This window comes from Eucyclogobius newberryi, unplaced genomic scaffold (assembly GCF_026437365.1).
Source record: "Eucyclogobius newberryi isolate DKJ021-1_F unplaced genomic scaffold, fEucNew1.0.hap1 SCAF_15, whole genome shotgun sequence".
Classification (NCBI taxonomy): Eukaryota; Metazoa; Chordata; class Actinopteri; order Gobiiformes; family Gobiidae; genus Eucyclogobius; species Eucyclogobius newberryi.
The window spans coordinates 27,343,075-27,365,088 of NW_027315779.1; the positions used below are offsets into that span (position 1 = coordinate 27,343,075).

At 39.8% G+C, this 22,014-nt stretch overlaps 1 protein-coding gene across 1 annotated transcript in view; it reads right to left on the reverse strand.

Moving 5' to 3' along the window:
* The window catches only part of zbtb16a (zinc finger and BTB domain containing 16a), a 235,199-nt gene that overhangs the window by 85,328 nt on the left and 127,857 nt on the right, over nucleotides 1-22,014 (reverse strand). The window contains exon 4 of the mRNA XM_072446911.1: nucleotides 4,601-4,687. Within this exon, the coding sequence (XP_072303012.1) occupies nucleotides 4,601-4,687 (87 nt within the window). The remainder of the gene's footprint in view (nucleotides 1-4,600; nucleotides 4,688-22,014) is intronic.

Consider the following 22,014-nt stretch of genomic DNA (forward strand, 5'->3'; position numbering starts at 1 on the left):
TTCACATTACAGCTCCGCAAAAACGCTAACCTCGGTCACGCTTTTCTCCCACGGCATCGCGGACTTGGGCGCGTCGAGTTTCCGTGCCGGTGCGGTTAGCTCGGCGTCGTTAGCTTAGCATTCGAGGAGCTAGAGCGCGCGACAGTCAAGGACGACAAACAATGCTGTAAATTTCCCTCGCAGACGTTTATAGTGCGTCCACAACTTGTGCACGACTGGATTCACAATTTGTTTAAGGTTTGACAACGTTTCAAGGGAAATAACGTAATAAAGGTTAAAAAGCGCTGTCGCTTATTATAACGGTCTTCAAAAAGGAGCCACATTTTAGCTGATTTGAGCAGTTTTCTAGTTTTTATTGTTTGATTTGAGTCGTAATATACTGTATATATACTGCAATGAGTGCTCCGATCCACCTGATGATGTCATACAGTGGTGGACTCTGCCAGGGAGTGTTTTTAAAATATAAGATAAAGATCATAGAAATGTAATGACAAAGCTTTGTAAAATATTGTAAGACTGTGAAGATGATTCCAGACAAAAATGGGAACCTACTTTCATGCTTTTGATTGAAATTGACAACAAAAGAGTGGCAGAGTGGGTAACCGTGAGGTGTGGACTAACTAAACTAAACTCAAAAACTGGCGATACTAAAACACATAAAAATACTTAAAAATACAGTTTATACTTTGAAAACACTCCCCCAATGTCTTGAATGGACATTTTACTTTAGGGAACAGAAAAATCCGCCCTACCGTTAATTCCGCACTGAAATGTAAGATCTATTTTAACACTCTTGTACAACTACTTCCATTGGACCCAAAGAGTCGCCTGAGCACCTGTGTTGAATGAACAGTCGAGCCCTCTGTCGTGAGGTCCATTTCAGGTGAAAATGATGCAAGCGCCGTCACAAAAGCCTGTTTTTGTGCCACGGGTGAGTCACAGTCCAGCTGATCGGCCCCACAATACTTCCCATTCACCAGGACAGAGAGAGCGAGCGAGAGAAGGGGGGAGGAAGAGTGCAAAAGAGAGAGAGAGAGAGAGGCCAAATATTGTCATCGCGGAACATCGGCCAGGGCCTGAAGAGCTGCCAAAGGGGCCGGGACGCCAAAACCCCAACGGCAACGCGGAGGGATGGCGACGGGACCGCACGACTTTAGGAAATAGGCAGTAAAAACACGTGTTTGTTCAGAACTTTAGCTTAATTCATGACCGAGAAACAAGTCAAAAACATCATCAGGTGGTTTAAAAATCACCATGTTTCTTTTCCATATGCTATCTTTTATTCGCTGTGTTTAAAGTGAGTGCACGATTTAAGTGTTGTCGTTTTAGCAGGTCAGGCTCGGGTAGTTATTACGCGGTGTGCTAATGTCTAGCCATAAAAGTCATGACATATTTTTACAACTTAAAAGAGCCATCTGGAGTCTCGCGCGCGGAGTCCATAAGATGCAAGTGTACATCTGGGGTTAGCGCCGTGTTAAGTCGGCAATTCGGTGTCATTTAAGAGAGGCTATATGGTGCGATGTTGTAATGAGGATGCTAGCTGTGCGCGGCGGAGGGCGCATGGTGCTGTAGACATTGGAATCTGTTTTTTTTTTTGAGTGCAACTGTAACAGAGATTGCAACAAAAGAACACTTTCTGTATGTCTGCATTATTTCTTTAGTCGTTTACAATATTCGATGGGACTTTAAAGGCTCCGTACTTAATTTTAAACTGTGAAGGTGGAAACATTATGTTAAGAATGAACTTTCAGTTCCACTAACAAGTACCTTCTCTCACTCAGATGTTGCACCATGATATAGAGAAAGTAGTCCAGTTTATTTGTGACACTAAATAAATGCTTTTTCCATTATGAAAAGTAAAACGGTTGGTCATGCTTCAGATTAAGGTTCCGTACTAAACTATTTATAATGCATTAATAACCACTAGTTATTTGTCTATAAGCACTAATTTAACTAATAACTAATTAACACAATGTTTTGGTTAATTAGTTAATGGTTCAATTAAGTAAGTAGTGCTTATTGATGTCTTATAAAAGTTTACTAAGAAACATTAATCTAAAGCGTGACCAGATCTAGTGATGGGCGATACCACCGAGTTATGTTTTGATCCGATACAAAGTAAAACTATAGCAAATACTGCAATATCAATCCGATACTGATACAAATTAGTTTTGTATTAAAAAGCTAAATAAATGCTAAATAAATGTTTTATACATATATATGTGCAAATAAACAACAATATAAACAATGTCATAACAAAAATTATAAAAAAACAAAAAAATTGCAAATTGTTTTTAGAAAAGTTATATTTTTCAATGAAAATCAATACTTCATTATAAATACATAAAACACTATTTTAGATTGGCCCTTACTATTTATTTTATTTAGTCCCTATAGAGAAAAATAATGATATGCTTTTAAGCATGTTTCAGGTTGTTCAGGGAAAACTGAACACTTGAAGGAAACTACCGTGTTGCAGACGCAGGCAGAACATGCAAACTCCACACAAGAACACCCCGCCTGATCTGGCAACCGAACCCATGACTTACTTCGAAACCCCTTTATTACAATCAAATTACTCCAGCAGCTGATTACAATCCACGCTTCAATGTTTTTCAGACTTCCTATAAGTGATCTGTTCTTTTCTTCTGTATCTACCTCTGTATCTACCTGCGTTGCACCAATGGAATTTCCCCATGTGGGACAATAAAGGATTATCTTATCTTATCTTATCTTAATTCAAACACTGTAAATCATTTCTTGTATTCTATTTCATAAACAAGCCAAAACATAATATTAGGAAAGTCAAGAGCGTCATAATTCCTCACAATCCTCCACAAACGACGGCTATTCCGGACTAGCTATATTTAGCCTCCTGCTTTCCGCTGTTATGACTGCTGCACCATTAGCCTAATTTAACCTTCTTCTAACGCCGGCTGAGCTGATTGGCTAGAGTCGACCCCGCCCCCCGCGCTCTCATGGTATGAATGACATGCTAACAGAGGCTACGGCAGAGAGGAGGAGACTGGGGGCCACCCGATAGGCTTTGGTTGCTACCGGTCGCCCGGGGGGTTAATGCGTGGTAGTCCGAGTGAAGGGCGAAGGCAAGACGGCCGTAATGAGGGTGAGGAGGGGGCTATTTTGGGAGGAGGTGATGGTTGCGACGGCGCCGGGGGTCAGTTGGAGTGACAGGGCGTAAATGTTGGCAACCCTCGTCTCAGCGGCACAAGTTTGGAGATGTTTTTTTAAAGCTACACGTTGAATTCTTCATTGAAACTTATAAAACAAGTGAATTATGGCAAATTAAATGCGACAGGGTAAGGTTGCATGTGGTATTTTCACAACATTTGACACGATTGCTTGAATAACCTAGGATCTACAGCTGTTTTAGAGTAGCCCCCAAAAGTAGACCATGTAACTTTTCTTTTTACTCAGAATTTTACTTGATATAACCATGAGAAAAGCACGTAATGCCACCAAGCAACAGCACAAGTCGCTTTCTGTGCAAAGTAATACCATTTCCCATCAGAATAGTGACAAAGCGCGCTAGTATAATTAGTAACAATAATGATTTGGAGTTTGTTTTTTATTGTGAATGTATCGAAACCTAACCTTAACCTAAAAGAACTCACATCTTAACTTTAAACCATGTCGTTCATCTAATATTGGAGGATTTATCTCATGGGGACCTGACGAAGCAAAAGGCCTGACAAAATTGCCAACATTTTGACATTCCCATCAAGAACAATCTGTACTACTTGATCCGAAACGACACATCTGTACTGTTGCATCCGAGTTCATACTCTGGCATTACAAAGATCTCCTCCAGCAAACATCCTGAAGTGCTCCGGGCATTTCAATCCTGTTTTTGTTTTTTACCCCTCTTCGGGCCAATCTACAATCCTCTCCCGAATGAATCTGCAGCGTTGTAGTCTGCGTCACATCTGCTCGCTGGGATTTGCGCTCTCCCATATTTACTTCTTGGCACCTGGATCGGCCCGCCCCTCCTCCTCTTCCTCAGAACAGCGCGCCGATAAACAACGTAAGCCTGCCAAGTTGACTTAGTTTGACGATTACTGAGATTACGGCTACTAAGCTCCAAAACTGTTGCGATGTGATCTGTCCTGAATTGAAAATAGATTTAGGTGAAGGACTTAAGTAAACCGACTATTTAGATTGTACTTGGTCGTTTTAATCGTTTTCAGACACGATAGCCTTCCTCCTACTTAAGAAATATGTTGGACGGTGGAACGGTATTCGACTTGAGTGAATGCTTCTTCCCAACACGATCACCACATTAAAATTGGGACTAGACCTTGAATCAAACCAAGACTAGAAGGTATAAAGAATGGTATGAACAGCCACATCTCTAATTCGCACTGGATGTGGTTTGATCAGAGTTTGATCCTAATTGAATACAGTTTAGTAGCGTTTTAGTACGGGTTCTGTTCCAGGTTTTGTCCCGATTATATCAAAAGTTGGTGTTTCCAGCTCAACACCGAATGATTGTAACGATAGCCTCATCCAAACACCGACGGCATGGAATGAACACAACGGTAACGGCGATCGCGATCTCGCCAGTGGTTTTGGCGCTTCTTACCGGTGTGGATCTGCCGATGGGCCTCGAGGGACTCCTCGGTCTGGAACTGAGCTCCGCACTGGTCACACACGATGGCCTTCTCACCAGCTGCAAAGAGAAAGACAAGACAATGAACAAGATGTGTCATTAGTGATGGGGGTAATGCAAGGTGACACAAGAGGGAAACCTGGAAAAAATGTTTCCGGTTTCTGATTTGTTGAACTAAATCAGAAGTATCCGGTATTTCAGGGCGAAATCGAGTCCGTATTTGAGTCCAGTTTAGGCCTGATGTAGTCCTGGTTTGGTCCTGTTCTAGTCCTGGTTTGGTCCTGTTCTAGTCCTGGTTTGGTCCTGTTCTAGTCCTGGTTTGGTCCTGTTCTAGTCCTGGTTTGGTCCTGTTCTAGTCCTGGTTTGGTCATAATCTAGTCCTGGTTTGGTCCTGTTCTAGTCCGGGTTTGGTCCTGTTCTAATCCTGGTTTGGTCCTGTTCTAGTCCTGGTTTGGTCCTGTTCTAGTCCTGGTTTGGTCCTGTTCTAGTCCTGGTTTGGTCATAATCTAGTCCTGGTTTGGTCCTGTTCTAGTCCGGGTTTGGTCCTGTTCTAATCCTGGTTTGGTCCTGTTCTAGTCCTGGTTTGGTCCTGTTCTAGTCCTGGTTTGGTCATGTTCTAGTCCTGGTTTGGTCCTGTTCTAGTCCTGGTTTGGTCCTGTTCTAATCCTGGTTTGGTCATGTTCTAGTCCTGGTTTGGTCCTGTTCTAGTCCGGGTTTGGTCCTGTTCTAATCCTGGTTTGGTCCTGTTCTAGTCCTGGTTTGGTCCTGTTCTAGTCCTGGTTTGGTCATGTTCTAGTCCTGGTTTGGTCATGTTCTAGTCCTGGTTTGGTCATGTTCTAGTCCTGGTTTGGTCATAATCTAGTCCTGGTTTGGTCATGTTCTAGTCCTGGTTTGGTCTTGTTCTAGTCCTGGTTTGGTCATGTTCTAGTCCTGGTTTGGTCATGTTCTAGTCCTGGTTTGGTCATGTTCTAGTCCTGGTTTGGTCATGTTCTAGTCCTGGTTTGGTCATGTTCTAGTCCTGGTTTGGTCATGTTCTAGTCCTGGTTTGGTCTTGTTCTAGTCCTGGTTTGGTCATGTTCTAGTCCTGGTTTGGTCATAATCTAGTCCTGGTTTGGTCATGTTCTAGTCCTGGTTTGGTCATGTTCTAGTCCTGGTTTGGTCTTGTTCTAGTCCTGGTTTGGTCTTGTTCTAATCCTGGTTTGGTCCTGTTCTAGTCCTGGTTTGGTCATAATCTAGTCCTGGTTTGGTCTTGTTCTAGTCCTGGTTTGGTCATGTTCTAGTCCTGGTTTGGTCCTGTTCTAGTCCTGGTTTGGTCATAATCTAGTCCTGGTTTGGTCTTGTTCTAGTCCTGGTTTGGTCATGTTCTAGTCCTGGTTTGGTCATGTTCTAGTCCTGGTTTGGTCATGTTCTAGTCCTGGTTTGGTCATGTTCTAGTCCTGGTTTGGTCATGTTCTAGTCCTGGTTTGGTCATGTTCTAGTCCTGAGGGGAGGACTGCACTTCTAATGACCTTAAGAATGAACTACACCACAGAGACAATAGAGTATAACATATGCAAATACCAATAATATAGGATTAGGGATCAAATATTCCACTTTGAGCTCCAATCGGCAGAACAAAAGCACGTGTCGGGACTGATGACACGTAAAAACACTAATTATGTGATGTTGATGATAACGTGGATCAGAGGAGCCCGGGGCACCGCCTGTGTGTGTTTAAATGAGCAGGGGCCACGGCGCACATATCACAACACGCTCGCCTCTCCAAGGTTAAGTGGCTGCTTGTGCTGCTAATGCTACCATATGTTCCTCTGTGCATTTGACACTGCCGCGCCATACGCTAACGCTACAGATAATGAATTCATGAGGACTGGAGTCGGGTCGCGGCTAATCACAGCAACAATTGTTTCCCACTGAAATATGTGCGAGTATGAAGATTTTATGCAGTTGAATATTATAGCCAAATCTGACATTTGAGGCTTTTACAGCGAGTCATTTTGTTTTCATACAAATTTAAGATTTTTGTGACAATTCGATGCGATGCACGTTTTGCAATAATCGATATATTGCTCATGATATTGTACAATATAGTATCACTATTTAACTAAATGTTTCTTTGTTACATCACGACCTGCACAAACATAAAATGAAATACATCCATTTTAATCATCAAAACAGTCAAAATGTTTTGCATAATCAAGTTTATTTTCTTTAAACAAGCAACAAAATTGTAGTGCGGTCACAAAATAATTCAGAAAATTATAGCAAAAATGACTCATGGCAATATATTGATATTGATACAGCAGCCCACGATATCAATACTGTATCGCCAAATTTGATATTTTGTCACTACTTCGCTACTACTACTTAATATTTTACAGTGCAACAGTTCGTAACTTGAGTAAAAGTTTTGATTCCTCTTCTCACTGAGTAAATCTAAAAAAAGAAAATGACAAAAGCTTTATGTTGACTATATTAAATGATTTAAACCTTTGCGTTTTTCAGATTCTTTACATTTTTGTGCTCTGTCCTTTGAAAATACCAACTTTTATGCATTATTTATTGCTTTGTCCTTCTAATTACATTACAGGAGACCCATTATGCAAAACAGACTTTCAGGAGCTTTCAACCATGTTATAATTGTGTTCCCTTGTCGCCCTCTGGAAGTTGTCATGCATGTTTAAGTAAGAACAAGACGCCACTGCTCCGACTGTCTCCGTTCCCCACCAACATGTCCACCGCTCATACTTTGTTCTGCAATTTCATTTTCTGAAACGGTGACATACGTAAGGTTCCGCAACGAAGCCATTTTGGCACAAATGAAAGACAAAAAAAATCTGTTGCTAGATATCATTTCTACCCGGAAGTACACAGACTTGTCAACATTTTATAGACAAGGGTACTTACACTAAGTACTAAATATCTACTTTGGGTCTATAATAGGACTATTCAAGATCTAAATTAGGGTTGAACCAGGTTTTAAGTAGGATTGTACCATTGCCACGACCCCAGGGAAAAGCAAAAAAGTTAATTAAATGCACTCTGAAAGAAGCATTGTGTAGAACTTTCTAGTAACATTTTACTTCCTTTGTTAAGCTATAGCGCAAACTAAATGTAAAACAATAAAAGGAGGAAAAGCAAAAACACCTAACCTAAAGTGACAGTAAAGTTTATCCCTAAAGCTTTGTCCAATTTTCCTCGATTCCTTCAACCTGTTTAAATGCTGGGTACCAGCTGTGCAGCCCGCGGCCGCACCGCGCCGCAACGCTTTTACAATCACAGCAATTACTCTCTGATTTAGGACTGTATTTTCTGTTGTGGGATCAAGCCAAAGGCAGGTTTTTCCCGTTTCTCTGACCGCTCTGACCAGAAGATGAGCCGTTTTGTTTCACTCCACAGCCAAAACTTAAGATACGGCTTAAAATGACTTGAGAAATCAGAGTCTTGATGGATAAAGCGAGTCCAAGATACTGGGTAAAATGGGAAGATTGCACTTGTTGATGGTTTTGACGGTACTTCTAACACTAGTATCAAAACAAGCATTTGAACAAGTATTATTACTACGACATAAAAAGGTACAAAATATGACAGAAATAGTTTCTGAATAGGTTTAGAATATCCTTGAGCTTTATTGAAACTACTATGGAAACATTAAGTACTATCATTTGGTGTTAAAAATTCCAGTCTAGTCTTTAAAAAGTTAGTGTTTTGTTATCATTGTGTTATAAAACCTGTATTGAATATCAAGCCTATTCCTTGTATTAAATAGAGTTTGAACATTTAGCATCATGACAATGGTTTGTAATGTAATAAATGATAAAATACAAATAAAAACACAATTGATGTTTTTTATATATTAAAACAAATATTTAAAAATTATAAAACAATTTGCATTTGTTGTTTTTTTCTTTCAGACCATGATTACAGATATTTCCCATTTTGATTATATATTTCCCCCATTGGATAAGGACATTGCACTTTCTAATATTATATGCACCTGCTTTCTATAGTGGCAGGTGATTCATTTCAACATATATAGTCAAAATAAATGTTTTTTTAATCTCAACCAGTTATGAAATGTAAGTAAACGCACATATACGGTATTAAAAAAATACCCTGTCCTAACAACTCCTTAACATGTGCTTTCAACTTCCTTACAGTGGCTTCAGATTTCACCACATGGAGCAATGAATGTTAGTGTGGCGTTGTTATTGAATTTTTTGCATGTTGCATAATGTTTGGCTGGCCACCATCACTTCTGCTTTTCACCAGCTTACAGTACACCCCGTTCCTCCTTTCCCTCCAAACTATGTGTGCTTGCAAAACCACACCAGCCATTCTCTTTTTTTCTCTTTTTTTGTGCGTTTTTTTCCGTGACTTTTACCGCCGTCATCTAAGAATCGACTTCCTGTTTTCATTGTGTTCTCTTTTGATTTTCTCTCGCTGGAGGTGTCGTAACCCGGCCGAACGTGCCAAGTACAGCCCGACCTCTGGCAAGGAAAAAAAATAAAAAATACTGAACAACAACTTGTATTTTTGCATGTGTTTTGCATCTGTTTCACAAGTGCGAGCAATTGTGAATGAGCCCAGTGTGCAGCTGTGCAGTGCATGTGTTTGATGTGTGGTGGGGATGGTATGTACCCAATTTTTTTGCCAAAGTCATAAAAAATATAAAAATAAAAAACAGGGATGTGATCCGAAATGCCCTCTCTGGAGATTGGTTGAGTTTACTTGACAACAAAACATCCGAAAGCGGCCGGAGTTAAAGGTGCAGTATGGAACTTTTCCAAGGAGGGTCGTCTGCCAGACCGGTCAATCTCCATGGATCGGTTAATTTCATTTTTTAATCAATTCAATCAACTTTTTTTTTTTTTTTTTTTTAGTTTTTAGGTTTTTTAGTCTTCACTTTAGAGTACATTTGTGTATGTGTGGATAGATGGCCTAAAAGCCGAAATATATGTGTGTTTGTAAAAATATATGGGTTAGGGATGTCATATTGTTGTTTATTGTGAGAAAAAAAAAAAGAAAACATATATATAATGACTATTCACAAATACTGAGGACATGACTAAACAGTGAAATTGTCTTGCATGCCATATTCCTCAAGTATGTGTACAGCTTTATGAAATTTTACTTTGACAGAAAATAATAATGATATTTAAGTTAATGTGACTAAAGCAATAATAGTCACTATAGTTAATAACAATATTGTATTTTTTTCCAGTATAGATTGAAGTAAAAATACTTAATTTGACTTTTTTGATCATCACTGATTTCATGTTTTAGTTGTTACGATTATATTGTGACCTGAATAATCATGATTATCGATTGGCCTAATAATCTTGACAGTCTGGGTAGGTGTAACCAGGGCCGAACACAAGTTAGATAACTTTAATGACTAACTATGGAACATTCCAGGCAAAGAAATGACAAAGAAATAACATCAGACCATATATACATGATCCCAAGCAAATTTGTGGATTTTTATATAGTTCTAGCAGTCTAGCCAATGAAATTACGTACGACATTAAATTCAGGTCATGTCGATCTTATATCCTATAAAAGAAGTGGGGAGACAGTGCATTCTCTCAGATCTGTATAGAGGAATAAAGTGTGCCAAGCTGCTGCTAAGCTCGGATTGTTTCAATGAGCCCTGGAGCTTTGACTAAGAGGGCAGCACCAGAAGTGGCAAAATCTGGCAGAAAAGAAAGCAAGAGTGACTTTGCAAGAGAAAGTCAAGAGTGGCTGCGAGACTGAAGCTGCGCAATGGTTTTATGCATGCCAAAAAAATATGGCAGTAAATCGAATACATACCAAAACCAAAAAGGACATTTTAATGGCTGCCTTTGGTAAAATCCACAGCAAACAACTAAATACCAGTTATTGGTTAAACATGCACTGAAATGAGATTAAACCTTTATAGTTCATACTCCATTTCAAAGTTCTAGTACTGGAGGGGTGTGGTCATGTCCCCCCCCCAAAAGAAATCCTATTCCAAAATCACCCAGTCCAATTTTTAGACAATATTCAAACATAATATCAAAGCAAATAAAAGAATTCTGTTTAAATTTAGAAAACCGTCAATGGGGCAAGAACAAGTGAACTTCAAATACATAGGCTATAATCCATTTAGAATTTAGTTGTATTCGTTTTTAGTTGTCAATATCTGTTAAAAATAATCCCCTAATAGATGTGCAGCAGGCTTGTACTTATGGTAAACTAGTAAAAAAAGTATAAAAATACATGAAGTGGGGCCAGTACAACTTTCACCAATAGAAAACGATGATACCGCGTTCGCTATTGGGCGTTGGCGCGTCAATCAAACTCCCCACGTTCTCCGCGTAACTGACTAAACTACGTGCTCCGAGTGCGTCATTTACGTAAACACCTTCACCTACGAAAGCCGCCGTTACCTCCAGCACCGCCGTTCTTAGCGCTTCCTTCAAACATTAGCTTCCGGTTGCTACGGTGGCAGACAAGACTCCACGGTAGTCTCAAAAGAAAAGGAGCAGCGCCAAAGTAAAGTCAGAGATTGCGTTGAAGCAGATTAACGGTCTAAAAACAGGTCGGTACATTTCTACTTGACAGGTACGTTTTATTTATCGTCTGAAAGTTGAATTACACGCGTGCGATATGCTTTGAGGTAGAATGATGTGGTAGCAGCAGAAGCATCGTAAATCGTATAGTCGTATATTACGCCGAGCTCAAATAATGTGGTTGGCCATCATGATCGTGCGGGCGCCTGGTCTTAAACTGTGTTCAGAAGAAAACAGGGGATTCTGAGCTTGTTGCGTGTTGATCTGTCGCTGTCAGACCTTGTCACAATAAAGCTGCACCAGAAAAGTTGCATACGGCACCTTATTTAAGCTATTTCCAACCATATTGTAAACACTAGCAGCTTTGCATGGACAATAACCTTTTGAATATATACATTTTAAACATGTTCGAAAGTGCTTGAACTGAGTGCTCATTCATTGTTTCGATTTTAATTTGAAATCTATTTTCTTGCCACATTTCTGCATTTCAGTGTCATGGTCACTTAACATGGAACAAGCAAATCAAACTCATAATTTTCACACTCAACGACCTTGTCTCCGTGCTGTAGTACTCCACTGAGCTAAGTAGATCCCGTTGACACCATTTATGCTCACAATATACGCTTTTAAATGTGACAAGAAATATGCTTTTATGCCTTTGAAAAAGTGTCCACTTAAAAAAATGTGCGTGTTGCGAGTTCGTTTTTGTAGCGTCACACGGGTTGTTAGTTATAATAGAGGCTGTAATTATGACTGTGGGATATTTCGGGACGATTTGGACAACTTCAAACGGGAATAGCAGCGCGGGTAACGGGGGGAGTTTGGGGGATTTGCATATTCATTAAAAGGAAGGAGATTGTGGCCAGCGGAGGGTGATGGCACGAGTCAACAAAAAGTCAGCTTGTGGTGCACCCGCTAGTCGCTTAAATGTGAACGACGTTACTTTTACGGGTCTCAGTAGAGATGTTATTGCTTTGCTTGGAATGTTCCGCGGCACACTTGCCTTTTTCCAGCAGTGATGCAGCCAGGTCAAGTTGCAGGTCAGTTTACTTTAATCCTTTAAATGTAGATCGCTTTTGTTGACTAATCCAGTGGTTCCCTAACTGGCCAAGTGAAAACCCCGATCCCTACTTTACCCCTGGATACGTTGGCGACCCAATCGTCCCGTGGATACGTTGGCGACCCAATCGTCATACCTGAGAAGCTTCTGTCCCTGAAAATCTTTAGTGGACGAGATGAGAAGGCCTAGAGTGACCTTGCTGGAGTTTTGGGAGTGACGTACTCTTAACTTTTCACTTGATGCAGTTCACTCGTGCTTTAACGATACTGCGCCCCGCTCACTTTTAGTCGAGTATGTATTTAGTCGACCAAGAATTCCGTTGGTCATCTACATTCGTACTTGGCGGTTGAACAAAAAGGATCATGAAGCTCAGTCGAAGGCAGATCTCTTGGTCTCTTTACCAATCACCTCTCAAGATGATTCGTGTAATTGCCCAGTTTCAAACCCGACACCTCAGCAGCAGAACCATCAGCCTCCTCAGTCCGTCCATCTCCTTCTCTTCACCGGACTGTCTATATGGAAATCATCATTTTCTCCATTCAGTCATTGCGTCACAACATTTGTGGCGACGAAGGCTCAGCTAGAGGTTCAAATACAAACCGTTTTTTAAGGCATTTCGCCGACTTGCCCGTTGGCGCAATTTGTCCATGTTTCCATTTGTAGCTGTTTGGAAAACCGATGTTGATCGACCAAAGCTGTTGAATTATCCGTGAATTGTCAGATATTGTCCCAAATATTATGCGATTTGTGTTTTTATATTACTTCTTGTTGGCCCAAAGACTGTATTTGACAGAGCAGCTATAGCAAAGAAACTGGGTGAGCGAGAGGGAAGAGACTTTGATCAAACGATTAAAGCTGGTAAGCGAAACCCATGACGTCGAGGTGCAACATCTTAAACCACTACAAACTGTGCAACTTTTCTTATAATACAGTACAACTTTTACATTCACCAGTCAATCACACGAGTTTACGCCGCCCCTTTACTCCCTTCCAGATGTACCCTTTTAAAAACAACCCTCCCCTTTAACAGCACATATCCCTTTTCTGACCTCCACAGCACCCTTACAGTTATTTAAGCCTGTGCGCCAAAACAGCAACAGCAGCCAATGGTCTGGAAAGTCAAGTTAGCCGCGTTGTAAAGTATACAGTAAGTAATTAGTAGTAAATCAAGCTTGCACCACCGCGGCTGAAGGCCCTTCAGACGGTGGCGTGGGCCCCCTCCCCCCTCTACCCTTGTCCGCCTTGCTAAACGGGCCCCGGATAGGATTTTTAGTGCAGGCGGTGCCCCGAGCTTGTGGCACGGGGGCATAAATTGTCGGGGGGACTGCATAGCTTCAAGGACCCGGGGCTCGCGTCGGGGTCAGCGGGGGCCGTGAAGGCGAGAGGTAAGGGTGTGTGTGGAGGAATTTCGGGGTATAGCCGGCCATCCAGATGTCAGTTGGCTTAATGAGCGGGGCTAAGTGCGTGTAAGGGCGGGGGAGGTGTTCGGGTGCTCTTGGTAACGTGGGCCGGTTCACTGCCAAATGAAAGTGATAAATCTGAAGGGGGAACGGAGGTAGGTGCACTGAAAAGGGAACTTGGTCGACAAAGTGTTTCTGGACAGAAGTGAGCGTGTCATAAATCTACTACTTAGGGAGTTAATTAAGGGGAATTTGGGGGCGCAATAAATCAAGGGCAAATTAACAAAAGCGGGTTGTTTTTTTATTTTATTTTATTTTAGTTCATGAAAAAAGAGAACTGTTGCTCATTTGTCAAAAAATAAGGTTCCTTAGTTAAGTCTTTATAAGATGTTAATAAGCATTTGATATCTCTTTATGAGCAAGTTTGAAATATTGTTACCATATTTTGTCATGAAACAGGGACAAATTTACTAAAACTAAGTGAATTAAAGTATAAAGTGGATCAAACGTCAGAATTTAGAGCATAGTATGATATTTGTATACTATTTTGTACTATGATTTTATGTCACGTGTGTTGGGTGTGAACTGTGAATGCTGAATTTTTCATAATATGGCATTAAACGTCTATATCTCCATGGAAATAAGCAGCACCAGGCAAAGTTTACAAGTCAGATCTGTAACTGAATAACATCTTAACGGCGACAAGTGGGTGGCGGACTCCTGAATCAGAAAAGGTTACATAATGTACCTTTAACGAGAGAGCAATTATGTAAAGTTTTAGCGATTTAGTCAGCTGACACAATTCCAGATCTGCGTATGCTAGCACTTATGACATGTTATGACAACTTGGAAATGAAGCCTTTTTTTCCGTTTCTCTTTTCAATCTCACAAGCAGTTAAGTTTTTAAGCATGTCAAACGTTGCAAATTGTACGGATGGAAAATGAAATGAATCAAAAAAACACATTGACATTTTTTGTAAAGGTTGGGGGTGCACGGATGTGTCGATCAGGTGGCACACTCCGCTCACACCACTTCTCTTTTCACTTCCCTTTCTTTTGGATTGCACAAGTCCAGTTATTGTAAGTCAGTATTTCATAAAACAGGGAAAACGAGAACTTCCAAGTAGTGCACGCTCAGTACTTTTACTTAAACTATTACTATTTACAGGCTTTCTATATTGATGATTTTGACATGTTATGAAAGACGTGGAAGGCTAAATCAAATTGTAAATAGTTTTGGGGTTAAATGCTTGTGTGATACATTTGTTTGAAATCAATATAAATATTATACGCTTGTATAACTCACACAAAAAAATTATAAATTAATGAATAAATAAAATAAATAAAATAAATAAAATAAATAAAATAAATAAAATAAATAAAATAAATAAAATAAAAGTAAAAGCAAAAACCAATCCACAACTCCACAACAGAATTTTCAAAAAGGAAAAGAAATTGGTCCATGCACATGCGACTTGCGTTCATTCTACATTGGCCACATCAAAATTGGGACAAAACAAGGACTAAACCTGAAACTAAACCTTAATTGGATCAGTATTAAACTAAATCTACATCAGGACAAAAATGGACTCAATTTACGTCCAAAAAAACCAGCACGAACGCATTCTAAGTAGCTTCTTCCACCTCCTTTTTAATGCGCCCGTTTCCCTTTTGCCAGGTTTGAAATAAATGCAGTTTTTTTCCCTTCTACAGTGCAGCATGCATAACCATAAAGCACTGCGCTAAAATGTGATCTGAGGCATAACCAGTTACACCGATCATTAATTCATAGCTCTTTACACAGTGCACACTTTGGCGTCTATGGAAAGCTGAATGAACTGACTCCACATTACCCTGAGAATAGCTCCAGACGTACTTTGTCTCCACTGTTAAACCTTCCGAGTGTGAGATTGGTCAGCCATGGACACAGAGTCTGTAATTACCCTTTATAATTTCCCATTTAGCCAGCACTTCCAGTAGATGTAGAAATGTGCGCACGTTCTGTAAAGAGCTTTATGTTCGGGTCCGGGGTTAAACTTGTGCACTGTAGTTCATTAAAATCAAATGCTGGCGATGGGAAAAAATGTATGTTCATTATGTGGAGAAAGAATGGGTCAAAAGGTGGATTTTAGGAGGGGAAGAAAAATGCTGGGTATTATATGGTATTTTTTATTATGTGTTGAAAGGTTGTTTTATGTTATTAGATTGTGGGCAAAAAGCACAAAACAGGAAAAAAAACGAAAAGCCAAAAAACAAATGCTGGCCACAATAAAATAGTCCATCATTTATTATATATAGTAGAGTTTATTATGTGGAGAAAGACTGGGTCAAATCAAATGCAATGTATGGAAAAGATGGTATGTTCCTTATATGGAGAAAGAATATAATGGGTCAAAGGGTAATTTTATGTGACAAAATTAAGAAAATAAAAATGTGAAGAAGCAACAAAAATAAAATAAAGGTTAAAATGTAGGTGAATTTAAGTAGAAAATATATCAAGGTTAAAGTACTCTTTATAGTCCCTGTAGGGTTATATGTCCTGCAGTGCCTCGCCCGCGGACCCATCTCGTGATCTTTGTGCTCGGTTTGCTCATGATTACCTTTGCGGGAGGATTTTACATATTGTACATGTTTTGTAGAAAGTAACCAGAGACCCAGACACAGGTCAACCACACACAGAAAGGTCTGGACCGGGAGTCGAACCCGCCACCTTCTTACTGCGTTTTTACCAGTAGTTTGACAGTTGCAGTAAACTTTTTAAAGGTCTATAGTAGGAGGATTTTCTCAATAACCTTACTGATTTATGCATTTTGATCCAGATTTTGATAAGAATAGGCAATAGAAAGGTGTGTGGAGGATATGGCCAAAAAAAAGTGTGGTTAAAATGGGGTGGCAAGATGTATCCTGACCACAAACAAGAAGGTTGTAGGATTAGTTCCCCAGGCCTTCATGTATGTTTCTAGCCAACCACAGTTTGACCAGTTTGAGAAGAGTATAAACTTCTTAAATGATGAAGTTTGGTTAATGTCACATGAAGAACCAGCTAAATAAGCACTTAACATTTGTGTTTTCACTGTAGATTCTAAGACGTACATGATTACCATTGGGCCTATTTTTATGTTCTGGTTAATCCTCAAATAGCCGATCAATCATAATTCAACAACACAAAGTCATCTGAAACACTATATTGTACAAAACCGTCCCGAACTGGTGGCACAACCTCTCCAAAGTTCTTCTCCTCTGTCGCTAAATGACAACACGCTGTCCTAGTTCTGCACGCGGCTCGGCGGAGACAACTCTGATGTTTAATTCCGCTATTGTCTTTGATGAACCATTCTGTTTGCACTCGAGGTCCCCGAGGAGGAGCATCTGTCTTAGTTTGCATCTCCTACCTGTGACGCCAAAGTAGGTTGGAACAACAAGTGGAGAGGAGAATGCGGTTCGCTTTTGTAGCCTTAAATTCAGCCTTGATGTTTTTAGCTATTATTTGTTTGCATTTTTTCTTTTTGCATTTTATTATGTTTTTAGCTCTTTCTTTTTTGGTGCTTTTTTTGCATTTTAATATGTTTTGTACGACAACAGAAAACAAAAAAACATACACAAAAAACACACAAAATAAGGGAGTGACATGAGGAAAAGAAATACAAAAAAAGAGGAATTAGAGCATAATAAGTTCTGTCCATTATTTTTTTAATTTGTCTATTTGGAAGTTGAGGGCCGTTTTTATTTTTTTCTGTTATATTTGTCCTGTCCTTAATCGTCAGAACGGTTTGAGTGTTTTTGACTTTTAACATTTGATAGGTTAGAATTGATCACAAGAAAATTAACTGAAACAAAAAACTTTTTGGTGCTAAAGTTTAGCACAATTTGTTGGTCTATTCTTTGAAGATACTAAATTCTGTGGATTATGTAATATTTTGGCAATGTACATGGATATTTATAAATTATTATCTTTATTTCCTTAGACTAGTGCTTGTACTGTGCTTGTACTTAATACATGTAATATTATTTTTCAAGTGACACTTTAACACTCGAGCACAATTTATAGTAATGTCTTACTAAATTCAGACAAATATTACATATGCCGCCATGGTGCCTTTTTATTAGACCTTTGATGGGGCATAGAAGGACAATTCTGCATCCCATAATTCAGCCGAATGGAAGAGCTGAGCACTTGGGTTGTCATGGAGAATCACAGGCGTGGGACTGTACAGCACTCCCCAGTGACGAGACGTGCGCTGCAGCCTCCAAGAGAAAAACCTGGAGCACTTACAAATAGGTAAATAATGATCAGAAATGGGAGCTTAGTGTAGAGCAGAGATACGATCTTATTGGTTGTGTTCCCGTGACATCACAACATCCTAGAACTATAGTTTCAAAATGAGCTGGAACAGATCAGAATTCCATGGTCAAATTCACGGTTTCACTGTCAGATGGTAGATTTTTTAACCTGGTTGAGGGTTAATATCTCTGTAATTACTGGGCCTATCTGCATGAAACAAAAACTGGCACAAAGTTTGTCATCTTCTCTGTAATTGAAACGAAAAGTGATTTTTAAATTATTTTAGATTCAGGAAGTGGTGCCATTATTCAACCACAAAGGCATGATTGTTGAAAGGGATTTAATCTTTGAAAGTTTGTGAAGCCAAGCCTGAACAAATCATAATCATTATAATAACAATAATAATGACAACAATAGTGGTCGTCTATTCTGGATATTTCTTTAAAAATACAACAGTAAATCACCATTGCCCACCATCTGAAATGATGACATCAAATTCTAAACATACTGTAACTTTGTCTATGTTTAACCATATAGTGCCATTATTATTATTATTATTATTATTATTATTATTATTATTATTATTATTATTATTATTATTATTATTATTATTATTATTATTATTATTATTATTATTCATTACTTGTATTATTGTTACTTTCTTTTGCTCTTAGGTTGTGTCCTCAGCTGTTGTGTTTTGTGTCTGTAAAGGAAAAAATAAATACAAATAAGTGACTAAAGTGAATTATTTATGAAAATCTGAAGTTGCTTATTCTTTTTTTTACTTTTATTGCTGTCTTTATTATTAAAAGTTCTTTTGGCACATGTTTTAGAGTCCAGATAACGACAAGAATCACCGAAATACAACTACCATTATAGTCGTCTAGTCACGATTAGTCCATTAATCGTTTACTTGGCCTGCTTGTCTCGATGGATATAGAAGGTTAAAGTCATAAACCTTTATCTTATGTAGGGCAAATGTTGGATTGTGGGGCCCCCGTAGTGGTTGGGGCCCCCCTACTTATACACTGTTTGCTTAAAGTTTGAAAGGGCCCTGTCAGTAAGTGAGGAAGTGCACATTTTGTCAACAGAATATGAAAAAGACTGCAAAATGTCAGAGTTTCTTCAAATGCAAAGAGAACGCTGTCCAAACTCTACTGTGTGTTGTTCCAGAGTTGATCAAATCCGTGCAAGTGGAAGAAGTCGGATTATTTTTATGTTAAAAGTCAACAATCGTCTATTTCGTTTTTTAGTGACATTTGTTTCCTACACTTATTAGTTATTGGACTCACAAATCTGTTCTTGTTCTTGCAAAATAAGTACATAATAAATCATAAAAAGTTGGAATAAACCCTCATTTGTCAAGGAATGTTCCCAGTTAGAAAAGGTTCCGATGGTATTCATCTGGACTTTTGAAATCAAGATAATACTAATGCCAATAATATGCTTTATCTTTTTAAATATTTCTTCTCTAAACATTTGTAATAATTCATTCACAGTAGGTACATTCTAGCAAAATATGTAATTGCAATGTTTCTGACAAATTATACCTTTGCGATTACTGAACAATTTTAGAATAAGTCTGAATGTCAATATTTCCATTTGTCTAATGTCTTGTACAAAGTAGGTATCCATTTATTGTGTCCATGGCAGGAGTTTTGAGCCCCAAATACCAGTGCTGAAAACAGTTTGCAGCGCTTTGTTGATCACAACGCAATATTTAGGAACGACGGGACAGGCCCAAAACACAATCGTGGGCCACTATTTCCATGGGCTATACTCTCAGATGTGAGGACCACTATACTGACACATTTCCCCAGCGGCCCCGGGTTGACTCCAGGATAGCGCCGCTGCAAATAAAAGCTAACGCCGTACTGTGCTCGCGATAGTGGGGAACAGAATGTCACCGTGTCTGTGCAAGCAAGAGCGAGGGAGACGCAGGGAGCCAGACAAATCTAGTTTCTGGGGGAAAAAAAGAGGAGAAAAAAAAAAAAAAAAAAAAAAAGGGGGGGGGGACATAGCCTGTCTGTGCACTGAAGCTGCAGAAAGGCCTTACGTAAGGAGACCTCTCTGCTAGTCCCCAAAAAACAACGAAAATCCATAAACAGACGCAGACACGCAGACGCACACGAGCGCACATTTAACCCCGCACACTCTTACGCCGGCACACACACACGTTTGGACGGCTACACCGGGGAGGACAGCTGTGTACTCCCAAAGCTAAACACGATCCGTCTCCATAGTCTCAGCGGTACGACACGGGAGTCAGTGATATGAATGGGCAAACGCAGCGAGCAGAGCGGAGAGTTCCATTGTATAACAGAGCGCAGTGATGAGTGTCCTTTCCACGCAAGAAATGTTAATGAAAAATGATGTGTGTGTGTAGTGATGTATCTAATATTAATTATTTGCAGTTATATTTTTTCCTTTTTTAATTTGCAGCGATCAGTTCAGCCCATTGTAGCCATTCGTTGCAGTTCAGATTATATAAAGACGTTTTTCAAGTCATGAATTATTTAAAATTATTTATAGGTCAACTCGGTTTTTTTTCATGACTGAATGAAAACGATGAGCTAAAGTTAAAATGGCAACAAATAAACTCTTTTACAGTTTGGGAAACACTTTAGAATAACGAATTAATAAGCACTAGTTTTTACTACTTTGATATTGAAAACATTTTAAAAAAACAGCTCATGATATATTAACACCTTTTGATTAATTACTTCTTAACATCTATTTTGGTATGATAAGCACTCTACAAAATTTAATGCTAGTAAATGCTTTATAAATGGTATGTTAAAGATCCTGTTTTTAAAGCGTCACCAAAGTTTGAAATAAATACATTCTAAATTCTGGACTGGAGCCCACAAGAGACAAAAGTGAAGTGGAACATGATGTGATTTCAACGGCGAAATTGGGATAAAGCTCAGAATATAACTAAATATTAATAATCAGGCTGTTTTTTTGCAAATGAAAACCACTTGGATACATGTGAGTGACATCAGAGCCTAGTTTAAAGACATTTACTATCGGATTTTTCATTTTCTTCAACGAGATTATGGAAGACAAAATCCAAATTTAGAGGTCAGCAAATGGAAAATGTGCTGCATGTCCTTTCCTTTTCCTTTCCATCCCAATTTGCTTTGCTTAATTTCATCTCAAATTGCAACCATTCATTTTGTAAAATATTGATGACATATTTAATTCATCTATTGCCTTTAATCTACACTAATTAAGACTATTGGCACCACAAGCAGCGTCAATTCAAGAAGTAGGCGTATAGCAACCGTAACAGTAACTTTTAGTGTCACGGCAGCCATTGTCCCATCATTGGTGGTACTAGTAGCAGTAGCAGTAGCAGTACTTGTTGCGTTATTGTCCCTCAGAGGAAAAAAAAACACACACAAAAAAGAAAAAACTGTAGCAACAGTGAGTAGTTGGAATGTGCAACTCAAAGATATCATGAAGCAGAACAGCAGCCGGCGGCCCCCGTGCACACGTGCCCAGACGCAGTACGCTGTCAGAACAATAAGTACAGACACCACCACCACCACCACCCCCCGCTCCTCACCCCGCTCTCCCCTCGCCTCCCTCCCCGCTCCCTCTACCTTCAGCGTTCTAACAAGCCGTGCTGTACAGTTTTATTTACACCGGCCCCTTATCAGTGCCACAGCAGCACACAGCCTGCCAATTGGAGAGGACAGGCGGAGAGGCAAAGAGAGCCAGAGAAAAGAAGGGGAAGAGAACGCACAGGCCGTCACGCAGGAACTGCCTGTACCCAGCATTGCACACTGAGGTGGTGTCGAGACCCCCACCGCCGCCGCCCCCCCGCAGCCGCCAGCCAGGACCTCGGCGGAGGAGTTATCAAGCAGTCTGGGCTCGAGCCAGCTGCTGTTGCAAATAATAAGTCACTCTGGTACATAGACAGGTAGTACATGGGAGGCGGGGAGGGGAGGGGAGGCGGCGGCGGTGGTGGGGAGTCTTCCGTTTAAGGATGTAATGAAGGGTATGCCCACTTGTCGCAAACGTTTATGGGGGCCGGGAGAAAGCTAAGGGCTGACAGGAATCATAACAGGGGCTGGGAAGTGGCAGACAGGTAGGGAAGAGCGGAA